The sequence below is a fragment of the Cydia splendana genome, chromosome Z, assembly GCF_910591565.1.
Source record: "Cydia splendana chromosome Z, ilCydSple1.2, whole genome shotgun sequence".
Classification (NCBI taxonomy): Eukaryota; Metazoa; Arthropoda; class Insecta; order Lepidoptera; family Tortricidae; genus Cydia; species Cydia splendana.
In genome coordinates this window covers 30,577,347-30,596,299 of record NC_085987.1, presented here as the reverse complement: position 1 = coordinate 30,596,299, position 18,953 = coordinate 30,577,347, and the positions used below count along the sequence as shown (strand labels likewise).

Here is an 18,953-nt window from a genome sequence, read left to right as displayed (position 1 = left end):
AACACATAACACATCATTTCTTTATTTCACAAAAGTAAGCTTCTAATGAAACATAAGAAATCAAAATAACACTTGAAATAAAACACTTAGCTAAATGGTTAAAGAACGCGGGTTTTTATAAGCTATCAGAATAATCCTTCAGGTATAAACCTTCAGGAACGTAGCGAGTTAGGCACGAGGTTGGCTAACGAGTATGTCCGATCTCTAGCGCGGTCCGATCCAGAAGAACTACCAGCGGCGGAGCCTCTCCGCTCCCGCCTCAGTCAAGTTGGCAAACCTGCTCGACCAGTCTACCAGCATACCGACAAAAACGCCAACTCGTGCCTACGCTCACTCGAGAGAAACCTCTCGACGTTCCAAAGCCTTCTACCTATCATCTTAGTTCAACAATACGCCAATAGATGGCGTTACTCTCTACGCAACTTTATTTCAACAATGCGCCAATAGACGGCGTTACTCTCTACGCAACTTTATTTATTTCGTTACAATCAAATAACATGTAGCTCAACATTGCTAATCGATTTTATACAGGGTCTAAAATAATGAACTATAACGCTGCAATACGTCTTTCTGATGTCAGGGTCCGACACGGCCGTCCTGCGCTACACACGTCCTCGTGTGTGGGTGTATGCATTTGATTCTGTAACAAAATACTCAGCACAGTATCTCATCGCTCGGTCATTCCTGACCCACAATTTGGGTCTCTCTCAAATTACTATTAAAATCAAACTTTGTTATCAATCCAACCAGAAAAAATGATTGTTCAAAATTACTTTAACAATCCTCAATTCTCTAGTCAAAAATAGTCCATCGAGCAACGACTTAATAAAAATAATCAGTAATCATCGCCGCTATCTAGCGGATACCCTCCATTAATCATCGCCTCCATCTGGCGGATACTCTCAAATTTATGTGAAAACAGAACAATCTCAAACATCAAAAACACAAATCACAACAGCTCTAATTCATTGCTCGACAGTATCCCTACTATTGTCATCAATATCAATTTACGGGGAAATTATCTGGCATTAAAAAAAATATTTTGGTCAAATGTGATAATAATCATTGTAGGACATCTTAAAATAAATAGCACTCTGACTTAATAATGCCAATTTTACTCATGAACACAGTACATCAACGGGAATTCATTTTTAACAAAACAACACCAGTCCTTCGGTGCATTGCCAGTCCTTCGGCAGATACCAGACCCTCGTCAGAAGTAACCATCTCAGCCGCGTAAGTGCTACTCCTTGCAAAGAGCATTCTGCAAATAAAAAGCACACCACGTGCACCTCTTACATGCTCTGGCACTTCTGATGCGGTCACTAAACAATACCCATCTAAAGCAAAACATTAGTGCCCAGTCCATCGGGCGTGCCTTCAGTCCAACGAAAGCAAAACAGTAGTGCCCAGTCCATCGGGCGTGCCTTCAGTCCATCGAAAGCAAAACAGTAGTGCCCAGTCCATCGGGCTTGCCTTCAGTCCATCGAAAGCAAAACAGTAGTGCCCAGTCCATCGGGCTTGCCTTCAGTCCATCGAAAGCATGACAGTATTGCCCAGTCCATCGGACGTACTTTCAGTCCTTCGAAAGTACAAGCTTTCAGTCCATCGAAAGCAAAAACAATGTTAAGAATGAATTCCAAAAAGAAAATAAAAACGGTTCTTTAAATCACGTTACTCAGAACCATTGGTACTATCAGCGTCAACTGATCAACTGAAACTGAACATCACTGATCAAAATCACTAAAGATAGCTTTCTACTTTAGCTTTAACAACAGAAACTCAGCTTTCTACTTTAGCTTTAACAACAGAAACTCGCTCAAAACTTCTATGCAGAAGTAAATCCTCTCAAAATAATCCCAACAAAATGGGATCTGCTCACCAGATTAATAAAGCATGATGCACGCGTCCCAGTCAAAGGTGGTGGTGAAGTCCAACCCAAGCACGAAGGCTGATGCTTTCCGCCTTGCAGTTGCCGTTGCTGCGGCAGATGGCGAGATGCACGATGTAAGTAGTTTAACATAGCTGGCTGTTACTGAAATCATCATTAGCACGGCATCAGGTTTATCATGTAAGCAGGATAAACGCAAAGGTTTATTAAATGCAATGTAGCAGACACAAAAAAACATGTTTCCAATGTATACGGGACTTCAAAAATCTCAGAATAAAATTTAAACTTCAACGAGTGCGTTTTATTTCATTCTATGAACAAACAAACATGTGTTCCAAAAATAAGTAACACGGTAAAATGGGCCAATACGAAAAGTGACAGCTAATTAGTTACGTTAGACTGTTATGCTTCGCCATTACACTCATAATAAAATTCACTAATAAACAATTGGAACGAAACCTGTCCTTTTATTTCCAAATCTCCGGAACAGACGATACTGCACAGCTGCTTCTGTGTTACAGGTGTGATGGCGTCTGTAAGTTGTCCCTGCTCAGGTTGCAGCACACTGTAACATTAATTTTCATATGCGTAGCTCATGCTTTCATAGTATGCACGATTTGTGATCTATCACGGCATTACGGGCAGTAATTTGTCGCAATTTTATTAATTACTAAACGTTACAGGGTAGGGATTACACAATCCTATGCATTGGCAAATCAGCAGGATCCATTTCTAACGGTGCATTGTATTTTCAAAAAAAAATATTTTTGAGGGTAGAAGCACAAGTGAGCGATGAAATAATATCACGTCGCGACAGCCAATATTTGGTTTTAATTAACAATATGGATTTCACATCAAAATAACTTAAGATCACTTAGATTTAAATGGATTTTAAAAATTAATTGTATTTTCATGAAAAATCAATTATTGAGGGTAGATTCACAAGTGAGCGATGAAATAATATCACGTCGTGATAGCTAATACTTGGTTTTAATTAACAGTATGGATTTCAAATCAAAATAACTCAAGATCGCTTCGATTTAAATGGATTACAAAAATTGATTACAAAGAAACGTAACGATCCCAGAGATGACGTCACGTCACAACCGTTATGCTAGACTGCCTCAATCATAATTCACAATTTCACAATAATTCTCACCAAATAACATAATGAATTGCACTCACCTTTCAATTAAGGTTAGACACGTGAGCTTACCATTACCACGTGTCCAGATTATGGAATGTAGGTCACCAAAACACACGGAAATACACCACGCTCCCAGGTGGCTGTGCAAGCAATACATGAAACTCTGCATCTATCCCACTTGCTGATGTCGATTAACGATGGTCTCAAAGGCGGTAGGCGCGTGGGGTAGTATCTCGATGTATTACTTCACAGCTAAACCAGTATGCTACCATGCTACCAGTGCATGAAATAAACCTTAGGACTCGTTAACCATACTAGTGCCTACTATACTTCAGTACTAAATGTTTAAAAGAACTAATTGCTATGTTTAACTCAAGGGAGCGATATGAAAGTAAAAAGAAACCGTTTAAATCTTTATTCAAGTCAAACTAGGCCGGCTCCAACCCTACGCCTCTAACATGAGAAGATTTAGCCCTATATGGGACCGGCAACAAACTCAGAGGGACAAATCTTTTCAAAACAAGTTAAAACAACACATAACACATCATTTCTTTATTTCACAAAAGTAAGCTTCTAATGAAACATAAGAAATCAAAATAACACTTGAAATAAAACACTTAGCTAAATGGTTAAAGAACGCGGGTTTTTATAAGCTATCAGAATAATCCTTCAGGTATAAACCTTCAGGAACGTAGCGAGTTAGGCACGAGGTTGGCTAACGAGTATGTCCGATCTCTAGCGCGGTCCGATCCAGAAGAACTACCAGCGGCGGAGCCTCTCCGCTCCCGCCTCAGTCAAGTTGGCAAACCTGCTCGACCAGTCTACCAGCATACCGACAAAAACGCCAACTCGTGCCTACGCTCACTCGAGAGAAACCTCTCGACGTTCCAAAGCCTTCTACCTATCATCTTAGTTCAACAATACGCCAATAGATGGCGTTACTCTCTACGCAACTTTATTTCAACAATGCGCCAATAGACGGCGTTACTCTCTACGCAACTTTATTTATTTCGTTACAATCAAATAACATGTAGCTCAACATTGCTAATCGATTTTATACAGGGTCTAAAATAATGAACTATAACGCTGCAATACGTCTTTCTGATGTCAGGGTCCGACATATATATGTAAAATGGCGAATCATATTAAGCAACACCTGTTGCTATTATAAAGTTTTAACTCTTATAGAGTATTTGTAGACGATGTGCTAATTCCTTTTGCTCTTATAATGGCCTTGCTCAAAACATGACAAAATAATTACCCGCATTTTTAGCACAAAACCGCTTAAATACAAAGGCGCATTGATAACACAACACACTGCATACCTATCACATTTTACCATGAAATTGAATTCTCACACAGTTTTCATAGTAAATATGCAAATATTCGGGTAATCCATACTAATATTATAAATGCGAAAGTGTGTCTGTCTGTCTGTCTGTTACCTCTTCACGCTTAAGCCGCTGAACCGATTTAGTTGAAATTTGGTATAGGGGTAGTTTGACTCCGGGGTAGGACATAGGATACTTTTTATCCCAGAAATCATTCCTTAAAGGGGTGGAATTTTTTCTTAACAACAACTGCACAACAAACTTTGTCAATAGGAACAGTCCCGCCCGCGGGGTTTAGCACCGGTGCTGGTTCACGATTTAGTTGAAATTTGGTATAGAGATAGTTTGAGTCCCGGGGAAGGACAAAGGGTAGTTTTAATTCAAGAAATCACCCTTTGAAGGGGTGAAAAGAGGGTTGATGTTTGTATGGGGAATCAACAAAACGCAGATTGAATAAAATAATAGCTACCTACCTAAATTAATAATTCCACGCTGACGAAGTCGCGGGCAAAGCTAGTTTAATATTATAAATGCGAAAGTGTGTCTGTCTGTCTGTTACCTCTTCACGCTTAAGCCGCTGAACCGATATAGTTGAAATTTGGTATGGAGATAATTTGAGTCCCGGGGAAGGACATGGGGTAATTTTTATCCCAAAAATCAACCTATAAGGGGGTGAAAAGGGGGGTGGAATTTTGTATGGGGAATCGTTAAAAAGCAGATTGGGTAAAAATAGGCTACCCAGATTACTAACTCCACGCAGACGAAGTCGCGGGCAAAAGCTAGTATACTTATAAGAATCAAATTGAAAGCATTAATAAGGGCAATAGCCCTTATACACGTTTCCTTATCGTCAGATTTAAGGGAGTAAAACTCATAACGGCAAAACAGCGGCTCTTAGCGCGAAGAGGTAACAGACGGACAGACAGACTTCCTTTTATAATATTAGTATGGATATATATAGCTTTTGCCCGCGACTTCGTCTGCGTGGAATTAGTAATTTGGGTACCATAATTTTTAAACAAATCTGCTTTTTATTACATCCTTCTTTTCACCCCCAAAATGGATGACTAATTAGTCAAAAATGCGAACTTTCTTTATTTGTAACGACAAGTCTTTTGAGCCCTTTTGAATTTAAGATATTATTTTTTATTATTTATTAATTAATTTTGACGTAATAACGTCTTATAAATCGATGAACACCGGTAGCATGCACGAAAAAGTGTCACGTTGTGGACAGATCTCCATGCTAACGTTACGTAATGTAATGGTAATGTTTTCTTATGACGTTATCACGCAAAATTATCGTCCGTAAACCGACTTTGGGGCATTCCACGAGGCTGTCGCTTACATAACGTTTTTGCCTTGTATGGCAGCTACCTCAATAAAATACGTGAATCTCGAGAATATACTGCCAATTTGTTAGCCAAGTCATGAAATATTACCTGACCCAATATCGCTTACTCAGCATTTCCAGAAGTATTAGAAGAATTGCGTTATGTAAGCGACAGTCTCGTGGAATGCTCCCTTTACAAACAACCATATTTTTTGTATCTTAGCATCACTTCCACCTCCAGTCCAACTTGGAGGTTCGAGAAGTTGAAGAAGTTGAAGTTGGAGAAGTTAAAGTTGGAGAAGTTGAAGTTGGAGAAGTTAAAGTTGAAGAAGTTCGAGTTGGAGAAGTTAAAGTTGAATTTGAAGAAGTTGAAGTTGAAGAAGTTGAAAAGGTTGGAGAAGTTGAAGAAGTAGGAGATGTTGAAGTTGAAAAAGTGGGAGAAGTTGAAGTTGAAGAAGTTGGAGAAGTCGAAGTTGAAGAACTTGAAAAAGTTGGAGAATTCGAATTTGAAGAAGTTGGATAGTTGTTAATTTTTGCCATTTAAAAAGATGTAGAAGTTGAAGAAGTAGGAAGATAAATAAGTTAAAGAAATTGAGAAAGTTGGAGAAGTTAAAAAAGTTGGAGAAGTGGAGAAGTTGAAAAAGATGAAGAAGTTAGAGTTGGAGAAGTTGAACTTGAAGTTGAATTTGAAGAAGTTGAAAATATTCGAGAAGTTGAAGAAGTAGGAGAAGTTGAAGGTAAAGAAGTAGAAGTTGAAGAAGTTGAAGTTGAAGAAGTAGGAGAGGTTGATTATCAATCAATCAATCAATCAATCAGTTGGAGAAGTTGAACTTGAAGTTGAATTTGAAGAAGTTGAAAAGATTCAAGAAGTTGAAATTGAAGAAGTAGGAGAAGTTGAAGTTATAGAAGTAGAAGTTGAAGAAGTTGGAGAAGTTGAAGTTAGAGAAGTAGAAGTTGAAGAAGTAGAAGTTGAAGAAGTTGAAGTTGAAGAAGTAGGAGTTGAAGTTGAAAAGGTTTTAGAAGTTGAAGTTGAAGAAGTAGGAGAAGTTGAAGTTAGAGAAGTTGAAAAGGTTGGAGAAGTTGAAGGTGAAAAGGTTGGAGAAGTTGAAGTTGAATAAGTTGGAGAAGTTAAAGTTGAAGAAGTTGAAAAGGTTGGAGAAGTTGAAGTTGAAGAAGTGGGAGTAGTTGAAGTTATGGTTGGCTATAGTTGACTGGTAGAGAATGCCTTTAGGCATTAAGTCCGCCATTTGTACATTTTCTTTGTATTTTGTGCAATAATGTTTAAATAAATACAGGGTGAAATTTAAATCACTGGCCATATTCATTCCAGGCACAAGGTTACACTTAAGGAATCTATTAAGCGAAAAAAAAGAGTACATTTTTTTTTAATTTTCATTTTTCAATTTTTAAATACTTTCCACGAGTCGTGGTCACCCTATTACCACAAATGTAAACAAACCTAATAGTAGGTTTTAACAACAACATCAGCAAAACCCTTATCTGACCTTCACTAAACCTTATAATCGTTGCAATAGGGTCCACCTAGTTAGTGTTGGCGATGGTAGGCAGGTTTATCAATTTCGAGGGTAGTCTAAACCATTCCGCGCTAGCGGTAAACATAACGGTAAGCATAAATGATTAGTCACTCGTCACTCGCCAACCTTAAAATAATAATCGCGCGCGTACTAAGGTTTAAAAAAATGTTTTCGAACCGGGAATATTAGGAAATGGTATGGTGTTATTTATTAAGTGGTGAGTGTTTACGTGGTGCACAAAGATTATACGAAATGGAATCAGTTCCACGCCTTCGCAGACAAGGATTGAATCCAAGAGTACCATCTCGTGGGACTTTCGTTAATTGCGTCGACTTTTAATCAAATGTAAGTACATAAGATGATTCAATTTTTTAAATACGCCTGAATGCAAAGATTCCTGACCTAGTTTTTACTCATTGTTTTTAAGCCACGGACGTTTTGTTAATAATCATTAGTCAGAAATAATATTTTAGATTAAAAATGGGTTGCCTTTGCATTTTGACGGCTCTAAGCCCGTTAAAGTATGAAGGAAAAATTAGCAACTTATGTAGGTAAGCGTCTTATCTCGCTGCAATAGGGTTCATAATTGGTGACGCTATTGCAAACAGCGGGAGGGGCGGGGTGTCAATGACCTTAACTGATAAGAGAGAAGCGGGTGTAATGGGTAGTTGTCGGTTCACCATAACGTACGAGGTTTTTAGGACAACTTGATGATGGGTTATTTCGAAAAAAATGTACTGAGCGGTATTAAAAGAAAAAACACGTGTTTAATATTTTTTCGAGTTCTTTCGGGTGTTTCAATTTGGCCAGTGAATTAAATTTCACCCTGTATATACCTACAAAAATTTGTACCTGGTGAGGTGTTGGGTCTCGGAGGCTAGACATTTCTAGAACATTCGAGAGTATTCGAGAGCATTACACAGCATTTCAGAACATTCTGGAAGGTTGTCGAATATTCGAGAACATTCTAGATCATTGTGGAATATTCCAGAACACTTTCGAATGTTGTCGAATATTCCAGAATACTTTCGAATGTTGTGGAATATTCTGAAACATTCGAAGCCGTCTCGTCTCGGGTCTCGGTGGCTAGACATTTCTAGAACAGTCCAGACCATTCGAGAGTATTCGAGAGCATTCGACAGCATTTCTGAACATTCTGGAATGTTGTCGAATATTCGAGAACATTCTAGATCATTGTGGAACATTCCAGAATACTTTCGAATGTTCTAGAATATTCTATATCCTTCCCCGGGACTCAAACTATCTGTATACCAAATATCAACCGAATCGGTTCAGCGGTTATTGATTCCCCATACAAACTTCCACCCCCTTAAAGGGGGATTTCTGGGATAAAAACTACCCTATGTCCTTCCCCGGGACTCAAACTATCTATATACCAAATTTCATCAAAATCGGTTAAGCGGTTTAAGCGTGAAGAGGTAACAGACAGACAGACAGACACACTTTCGCATTTAAAATATTAGTATGGATTAGCTTTTTAAGAGCGCTTTCCTTGCCATTATAAGTTGGACTTCTTTGTTGCATGTCATAATAAAGCACGTACAAGATTAAGAAAGCTTACAATAAAGCAACTACAAGGGGGATATACGGTAATTGTCCTTATAATTTGTGCCCAAATGCACCCTTATTAGCGATAATATGGCTCATATAAGAATATTATTTTTGGCAATATAAGCCAATACAAGAGGAATTTTTGTTTGTTGGGATACAGTGTTGCCACTTTTTAATTTGTACTCTTTTTTGCCAAGCTGTAATGAAGGAATAGGAAATTTACGCAGACAGTACATTTACAATTTAAATAAATAAATATAAATATACATACTAATAGTTAAATAAATGAATATTAGATACATATCTAACTATACATAGTAAGTACCTACATTGCACAGCTATGTTGGTAAGCTAGTAACAAAATTAAATAAAAATGCTCTAAAATAATTTACGCAAATTATAAGTTAACATGAAATAAAAAAAAAACCTTTAAAAATTCTAACATTCATTTTTTTCGGGAAGTAGGTATCATGAAAAACTCCTGCAGCTTCTACGCCATTTAATTACTTGAAAATATAGGTATGTGGCGTATAGATATTGCTGCAAATGCTTATGCTTCCACGTCCATCTTGGAAACCGGATAGATCACAACTGAATGTCGCCATCGTGTAGTTGCGTACAAACCATCGCATGGCCATCTCGCTGGCCCAGCGCTGACGCAGCCAATTGAGCCATTAGAGACAGTTATTTTTAATGGACGACTTTTGGTTTGTCGAGTATTTAAAAGTACGGACGTTAATTTTTGAAATAAAACAAATATGAAATTTTCATCACCTTGTTCCTCCATTCTTACTATTCATCATCATCATCATCATCACCATCTCAGCCATAAGACGTCCACTGCTGAACATAGGCCTCCCCCTTGGACCTCCATTCGTACCGGTTGGAAACGACCCGCATCCAGCGTCCTCCGGCGACCTTAACAAGGTCGTCTGTCCATCTTGTGGGTGGACGTCCTACGCTGCGCTTGCTAGTCCGTGGTCTCCACTCGAGCACTTTTCGACTCCATCGGCCATCTTCTCTGCGTGCAATGTGGCCCGCCCATTGCCGCTTCAGCTTGCTAATCCGGTGGGCTATGTCGGTGACTTTAGTTCGTCTACGGATCTCCTCATTTCTGATTCGATCACGCAGAGAAACTCCGACCATAGCTCGTTGAGCGACTTTGAGTTTTGAGATGAGGCCGATAGTGAAAGACCACGTTTCGGAGCCGTAAGTCATCACTGGTAACACACATTGATTAAAGACTTTCGTCTCATAGATTTATAATATTTAGAGATGACGTCAAAGCGAGCTGTCACTGTTACCACTTTTGTTTAGTGTACGATTTTTTTATATTAAAGGAAAAAATGGAAAAAGTTACGCTTCCGGCAGGACTTGAACCCGCATCCTCCACAATCCGTGTGTTGCTCTTAACCAATTGAGCTACGGAAGCCCTACCAGGACATCGCAAATCTTTCCATTCCTTTCTTTATGTAAACACGCCTTTGGGGTGGCGTATAGCGACATCTACCGAAAGACAATTACATCTTTTAACGGCATCTTTTAACGGTAATTGTCTTTCGGTACATAAAGAAAGGAATGGAAAGATTTGCGATGTCCTGGTAGGGCTTCCGTAGCTCAATTGGTTAAGAGCAACACACGGATTGTGGAGGATGCGGGTTCAAGTCCTGCCGGAAGCGTAACTTTTTCCATTTTTTCCTTTAATATAAAATTTGGAATATCGCTCGCAGACGTATCTGCTTGTTAAAAAATTGATTTAGTGTACGATTAACAATTTAACACCACCTTGCTGTACCCATGTCGATAAAGTCATATCGATAAACTATCGACATTTCTTGCAATTTTAATTTTACTTCAAGGGTTTAACGATACCTAAAATGAACAAAAACGCTTTTATTCTTTATTGTGGTTATCAGATCACAATTTTATCGTCACGCCCCAGCAGGGAACGAAAGGAAAGTTCAGATATTTAATTAAAATACATAAGTACCTACTAAAATATGTGTTCCGCAATAATTGAATTATTTTATTATATCCTTATATATTTATTATTCATTAGCATTTCAATTATGTTTATGTTTAACGAAGATATTGAAGCTTCAATTAATAGCTATTTCGTTCCGCTGTGTAGCGTTTATCGATATATAACATGGTTAAAATCGACTTTTTACATCCCTAAAAGAGCACACATACACGCTTTTACGCACACATACACAGCCTGGATGCACCAAAAAAGGCAACACTTTGATTTGAAGTTCATCTTGTCAACAGTATGGTTGTCCTTTTTTGACAAATGGCATTTTTAAAAGAGCGAGGAGAGAGAAGTGATTCTAGTTGCTGCGCCGTCAAAGTGAACAGATAACGTTGGGGCCTTGTTTCGTCTTGAGGCACTGAGGTATGTCGGACGAAAAGACATTACGTAGTTTCCCGAACGCTGCCCAACCGAGTTGAATCCGGCAGTTGACCTCTTTCTCGAAGTTGGACCTACCTAATTGGACTACTTGTCCTAGGTAGATGTACGAGTCCACGACTTCGAGTACCGAGTTCCCAACAGAGACTGGGATGGGCACAACATTGGCATTTGACATAAGTTTCGTCTTGTCAATGTTCATTTTCAAGCCCACCCGTTGTGAAACTCGGTTGAGGTCATCGAGCATCATGCTGAGTTCCTCCATCGACTTTGCCATGACCACGATATCGTCGGCAAACCGAAGGTGAGTGATGTATTCGCCGACTTCGCCGTTGATATTGATGCCAAGTCCTTGGCATTCCAGGAGCTTGAAGGCGTCTTCCATTACGGCAGTAAACAGTTTCGGAGAGATAACGTCTCCCTGCCTTACACCTCTTCGCAATGGAATCGCCTTCGTGCTCTGCTCCTGTACTCGGACCGACATGGTGGCGTTACTATACAAACACTTCAACACTTCGATGTACCGATAGTCAATATGACATCGCTGAAGAGACTCAAGCACCGCCCATGTTTCCACCGAATCGAAGGCTTTCTCATAGTCCACAAACGCTAAGCATAATGGCAAGTTATACTCTTCGGTCTTCTGTATAACTTGCCGCAGCGTATGGATGTGGTCTATGGTACTATAGCCTTTTCGGAAACCGGCTTGTTCGGGAGGCTGAAAGTCATCAAGTCGTTGTTCGAGACGGTTCGTGATGACCCTTGAAAACAGCTTATATACATGGCTCAGAAGCGTGATGGGTCTGTAGTTCTTTAATAGGCTGTTATCACCTTTTTTTAAAAAACAGCACCACCTCGCCTCTATTCCACGTTTCAGGCGTTTTTCCCTCAGACAAGACGGAATTAAAGATCTTCTGGAGGACTTTAAGTACCGGTGTTCCACCCGCTCTCAGAAGCTCTGAAGTGATTCCGTCTTTGCCCGGCGCCTTGTTGTTCTTAAGCTTCTTCAGGGCCATCCTAATCTCGTACAGACTGATGTCCGGGATATCTTCGGTATAATGTCGGGACAGCTTGGCTCTTGGATCTCCTAACAAGCTGTCAACGGGCTTTGCGATCGAAGTGTATAACTGTCCATAGAACCTCTCGATCTCGCCTAAAACCTCCGCTTTGCTCGACGCTATGCTGCCATCTTCCCGTTTCAGCTTTGTCAGCTTCACCGAAATCGAAAAAACCGGAAAATCCGGGGTTACAGCCAATTGCAAAAACCGGGTTTTAACTTTCATAAAACCGGCTTTTTCGATTTTACAGTTTTTTATACATAGTTTAATTATTTTGGTGAGCAATAAGCACTTCAAAGTTTACTATTATATTTAGAACAATACAGTATAAGTACACACTAGTTGTATAAATAAACAGCTATTTTCACTAAATATCCCTTAATTTCCCTAGTTTAATGTTGTAGTAGTAACGCTCTTTGATGGACACCTCGGTCTTGGAAGTGCTGGGGCACAAACGCTACCGAGAGAAATAGTCATCTAATAAATATTAGGACCTGGGTCCTTTTCCAGGGTATTTTGTTTCATTTCCAAGCTGTCTTCTTGTGTCACAAGGGTCAGGTCATTAGCATAAGCAAACACCCGCGAGGTGGTGTTAGGCGGGATACGACTCAACCAACGGTATTTTCAGACCTATGACAACTAATACTGGGCGGTGTTGAGAATGTGGGAAATCAGCTAGCTGGCATACTAGCTGGCCGCGGCGGCCACTGGGGTACCGTCTATTGCTTTTGTTGTGAAGACTGGGTCCGGGTTGTGGTCACTTCTCCATCGAGCTCCTTTGAACGTCCCTTTGCCTTTGTTAGAAACGGCCAATTTCATCAAGTCTCAAATGTAAAGGGATGGATGTTCCAAGTAAGGAAGGCGTGGAGTACGCCAGCAGCTACGTGGAGGCTTATACAGGATGTCCCATAAGTGACATGTCACAGTGACACTGGAGGTAGACCAAGCCAAGAGGACCCAAACCAACTTAACATGACCCCAGTAAAAGTGGCACGGATTTCGAGTTATTGCCAAATTAAGGTTTTTCATGAATTTAAACCGTTTTTAACATTGTTAGTGCCAGTGTGCACTCGGAAAGGTCTCGAAGTTAGTTTTTTTATGTGACACATAAAAAAACCACACTCATTCTTGTGTACTCGTCTTTTTTCTGGGTGCTTTCTATATGACAATATATAAAATACTAAACGATGTATATAAATTTGTCGTCCTGTATTTAGCCCATGCACTCATTGACAAACAATTAAATATATTCTAGGCACTGAAGTGCCACTTTTGAAGAAAATAACTTTTTAAATACGTCTACGTGCCAGCCGCTCCTAGTCGCTGCCGCCGCTACTGAAAGTACGTGGCATGCCTGGCGGTCGCTCGCGTTTGCCGCGCCGCCAGCCGCCCCGCCAGTCGCTTTAGACCAATGTCGTGGCCAGGCCGTTAGGCTGGACCTTTCAAGTTTAATATTTATATTTAGTGAGCCTCTTACGATTCGGTGATCACTACCGGTCTTTACCCTGTTAATCACAGAGACTTCACTGAATATCCGTTTCTTGTCGGTCATGATGAAGTCTATCTCGTTTCTCGTGGAACCGTCAAGACTCATCCAGGTCCATTTCCTGTGAGGCGGCTCCTGGAAGAAAGAGTTCATCATGAAGAGTTCCTCTCTCTCCAGAAAGTCGGCCAGCCTCTGACCCCTAGGGTTCCGTTGCCCATACCCAAATTGCCCCACTCTCAACTCATCACCGCTTCTCTTGCCCAACTTTGCGTTGAAGTCCCCCATAACAACAGTATAGTAGGTTTTAGAAGTATGTATGGCCCTACTTACGTCCTCATACATAGCCTCTACTTCATCATCGGAGTGTGACGAGGTCGGTGCGTATACCTGAATGACCTTCAGCGAATATCTTTTGGATATTCTGAGTATTAGGTATACCACCCTGCTCGACACACTGTCGATGGTTATTATGTTGTTTACGAGGGACTTGTGAACGAGAAACCCGACACCACCTTGGGACTGTTGGTCGCCCTCCCGGTGGTAGAGCAAGTTACCAGACTTCAGGGTTGTCGTGTCCTCCCCCTCTCTACGGACTTCGCATAACCCTACAATGTTCCAGTGTAACCTGCTCAGTTCCTCTTCCAGCTCGCAGATCTTTTCGTCAGTCCTCATAGTGCGTATGTTGTGTGTTACCAGGGCCAGTCTAGTCGTCGTCGGGGCGGGTAGCTGGATATTTGCCGGAGATTCTTAGCACCCCTGACCCCGCCAATGCCCTGACTGCTACAATAGCCAGAGCACCGGGGGTCGCCGGAACCTCGAGGCCGTAGTTTTATTGTGCTCTGCATGATGGGGGGTGAATGCCATAATCGCCACGCTTGGCAGGCGGGTTGGCGATCGCAGTCGAGTACACCGAATTTGAAGGACGCTGCTGCCCGTCCACCGGTGGTCTTGGACGTAGGTAGTTTAAGGACATACCCGGGTCCCATTACTTCACATTACATTCTTACCATTACTTTAAGTAGGTAAAATAAAATTTTATTAACAGACGGTCGTCAAGGTGTCTGTTGGATCGAAAAATAATGGAGATAATTTTTACATTGTTAATAGGTACCTAAGTATGTCAGTTGATTAATGGCCTTGACTCAAAACGCCACGATACGTCCGATCCCTACTAATAAAAAGTCGATATTTGCATAAATAACCCTTATTTGTAAGACATTTCAGCACGGTAAACATGTAAATTGCCTATTGGGGGTCATAGTAGGTACTCGTAAACCTGGTATTTTCACTTTTGGTACCTTACGCATTTTGCCTGCATGTCCCAGCTCTAGTCAAGATTCTAGTAGGCAAATGAAAGTGTGTGGATTGAATCATTTAGGCCTCAGACACAGTGGTCAAGGATGGTCCATGACAAGCCATCGCCATTGTGTACAGGGGGCAAATGGTATACAATGGCGGACGACTGGCCATCAGTTGTCTATCAGGGTGCGCAATCGGTAAGGTGTCGCTTTTTATGGCACTTCAAAGGAATCGTGTCGTTCACACAATCGCCCATTGCAGCGGCTTGTCATGGTCATTGACCATCCTTGACCACTGTGTACTGGGGCCTTTTCACTGTCAAATGAAATCACATCAAAGTTATAGACCGCGGTCCAGGAGCAAATATCGTCAGTCATCGCCTCCCGCTTGATAATTTGTCAGATGATAGTTTGATGATATTATGATTTAAAAAAATAGTCAGCCGGTTGTATCGCGGTGGAAAGACCGTCAGTTGATCATGTCCGCAAATCCATAAGGCGTTTAGTGAAATGCCTGATGAAATCCTACATGCAAAGTTTCATGATTCAGTTATTACTATAATAAAAAAGGACAGCGCTTATTTTTTTACATGTTTATGCAAGTAGCTGACGGTCTTTCCACCGCTATACAACCGGCTGACGGTTTTTTTATTTATAATAACATCTAAACTAGAAGATCAAACGGGAAGAGATGACAAAATTGATTTTATATTTTTACATGTTTCGGTGGCTGCCATTCTTCAACCCACCAACGGAGCGCCAGCTGACATCCATGAGGGATCATCATACATAGCCGTTAACCAATATACGAGTTATCACCCGGGAGGCGATTGGTCATGGAAATCTGTTCGTGGCTCGCGGTCTATTAGACCAAGAAAAATTTGCAGAGATTTCGGTAGACAGTGCAAGTGTTATTTTAAACGTCAAACTTCTATAAAATGATGACGTATAAATAACACTTGCACTGCCAGTGGGGAGACACTCCTGACTTCGGTCGAACTCGGCACCGTTCGGCTCAGCATTGCTCCGAGCAATTATTAGGGTTGGCACCACTTGACTTCCTTTTGCGTGCACGACCACAGATAATCACTTGAATTTTGACAACCCTAAATAGCCGAAAGGGATAGTGCCATATATTAGAAAGGGATAGCATGATTCGACCCTGAACCGCTGTCAAACTTCGGGTTTGTAGGAAGTGTCCTTTCTGTATGGTAGTACTATTATTTCTTCTGTGGCACTGCGTCGGCTATCAAAATCGCTGCAGACTTTTCTTATGTTAGGTATGGCCGCCCTATTCGGATTTATGACATTATCCACAAAAAAAAAATACTTACCACATGGTACCAATCTGGGAGCGTGCGATCAGTAACGCTTCTGTCTATCAGTACTGTAAGATCGGATACCAGAAGGCATATTAGCTTTAACAGAATACGAAATAGTAGGTACATTACGATACAAGTGCGAAAAATAGGAAATTCGCAACGAGTGGCGATAAATTGAAACGCGACCAAAGGTAGTCATAATGTTTTTTCCAAGTTTCCAAGATATAAGTGAAAAACCGAGGAGGGAAGTGTTTTAAATGGACACGAGTTGCTAATTACTTTTTCGTACGTGTATTGTACAACGTTTTACAGTAAGTACATATACAGGATGATTCATGAGACGTGAGCAGGACTAATCCTGCACACTCAGTAACTGATAATTGATCGATCACCGTCGTATTTAGGTGAAACAACCACACTTTTTCCTATTTATTTAGGCCCCATTCGCACGACAGCTTAAAAAGCGTTGCGTTAAAACCCGACGTTGGCGCTTTTTTACCGTTTCCAATATTTGTGTTCATATGAACGCTTAAAAATCACTTGTGAGTCGTACTGCCACGTACGCATTTCAGCAAAGCCATACTTTATTTGCTATTTACGACGTATTGTTTGAATATAGCTTGAATATTTCAGGAATTTGTAAGCATAAGTTGACATTTTTAAGGTGAAACGAATAATAATCTTGACGATTGACACCAAAAATTGACACTTGACAGCCAACTGACAGCAGCGCCGGCGCTTTTTTAACGCTTGTGAGAACAGATACACGGAGTTCCGTATGCTCTATTCAATTTGACGCCAACGCTCAACGCCGAAAATCGAACAGTGCTCGATAATAAAGCGCCGCGCTTAAAAACCGCCTTCGTGTGAATACATACATGGTTATCCATTTGCGTCATTCAATCGCTTTTTTAACGCGCGTTGAAAAAGCTGCCGTGCGAACGGGGCCTTACTTTTTGGTGAGGACAAAACACAAGACCTAATTAATAAACATAAAACCTCTTTAACCGTAATGACAGCATTTTGATTACGAAGAAAATAAACTGACAAACATGAATGAGATACGAGTTTTCAAAAGTAACCAGATCGTGATGACAGTGATGACATTCAATTTGACACAGAATATCGGTAGTTTAGTACTTATTCTAATTTTAGGGTGACCATGCATGTCGTAAATAAATTAATAACTTTTTTTTTCAACACGACTACAAAATTAACGTTAACCTCACTAATACTGATACGAAACAGTTGCTTATAATTTAGGAAATGCACAGTGTTAGTCCTGCTCACGTCTCCTGAATCACCCTGTATATGGTTCTTTAAAATTTTGACATAGGCAGGTTTTGTCCTTAATCCCGCCCTGGGGCGGTAATGTACATTACATACATACATACATCACTGGCTCAGCGATCCAAAGAGGATCTTGGCCTCTGACACGAGAGAGCGCCACTCTGCCCTATTCTGCGCCACTTCGCGCCAGTTGGGTATTCCGAGGGCGGACAGGTCTTTTTCGACTTCGTCACTCCAGCGGTAACACCATATGTAGCTACTGTAAATTATATCTTATAGGCATCAAATTAGATAAAAAAAATATTTTGATAAATTAGTTCCCAAATACTATGATAATGAATGTTTTGGCCTTAAAACGTAAGCTGTGAAACAGCATTGTTTCTTATGTGCACCGCGGTGGCTATGGCTACCTGATTTCTCATAAAAGAATCAAGCCCATTTAAAATACTATTTATTGCATTTATATTTATACTAACTAAAAATATTATAATAATTAAATCATTTTAATTAGGGTACTTACATAATGTTAGAATTAAAAAAAAAGGATGTGTGTACACGGCCGACATGATTCCAATAATAAGTATAGGTACCTAATAAAGGTAGACTGTAGAATTCAGAAATATTTTGCGTAAACGTAAAAATAAGTTTGCGTTGGATAAATAAATGTGTAAGTACCTAATTACGTAAAATTTTTCATTTCCTATTGGTATAACATTAGTACCTACTCGTATTCAATTAAATAATTTAATGACCAAGAAAATTAAAACGAGTAATAATTTATAGCAATTTATAAGCCTGTACGATAACATCAACACGTTTTAGAAATAAATATCTGGGAGACCTAGTATAGCTTTGCTCGGAAAACATAAAAACTCAAACTCGCGAGTTTTCCCAGAGATAAGATCATGCTAGATCGATTTATAAATAGCAAATTTCATCGAAAACGTTAGAGCCGTTTCCGAGATCCCCAATATATATATATGTAGAAATAAGTACATATTCATACATGAATTGCTCGTTTAAAGGTATAAGATATACAGGGTGATAAATCCAAATGGGTCAGTATGGAGAAGTCAGAAACTATAAGAGATAGCGAAATCTGTTCTTAGGAACCATGGCGTCGATTTTAGATTTAATAATAATGGCATTCAATTTTTTTTAAATCTATCATACATAACCGGGATTCGAACCTGGTCAATATTCTTGTTCTTTGTTTGTATGGCAACTTTTAAACGATGCGTGATAGGTGGGGGATGCTCGACCAAATATCATAGAGGGCC

General features: G+C 40.1%; 1 protein-coding gene across 1 annotated transcript in view; it reads right to left on the bottom strand.

Moving 5' to 3' along the window:
- Window positions 1-18,346, bottom strand: part of LOC134804878 (uncharacterized) — a 34,460-nt gene extending 16,114 nt beyond the window's left edge. The window contains exons 1-2 of the mRNA XM_063778185.1: window positions 18,194-18,346; window positions 16,396-16,448 (exon numbers count right to left, since the gene is read on the bottom strand). Of these exons, the coding sequence (XP_063634255.1) occupies window positions 16,396-16,448; window positions 18,194-18,239 (99 nt within the window). The 5' untranslated portion in view covers window positions 18,240-18,346. The remainder of the gene's footprint in view (window positions 1-16,395; window positions 16,449-18,193) is intronic.
- Between the last annotated feature and the right edge of the window lie 607 nt (window positions 18,347-18,953).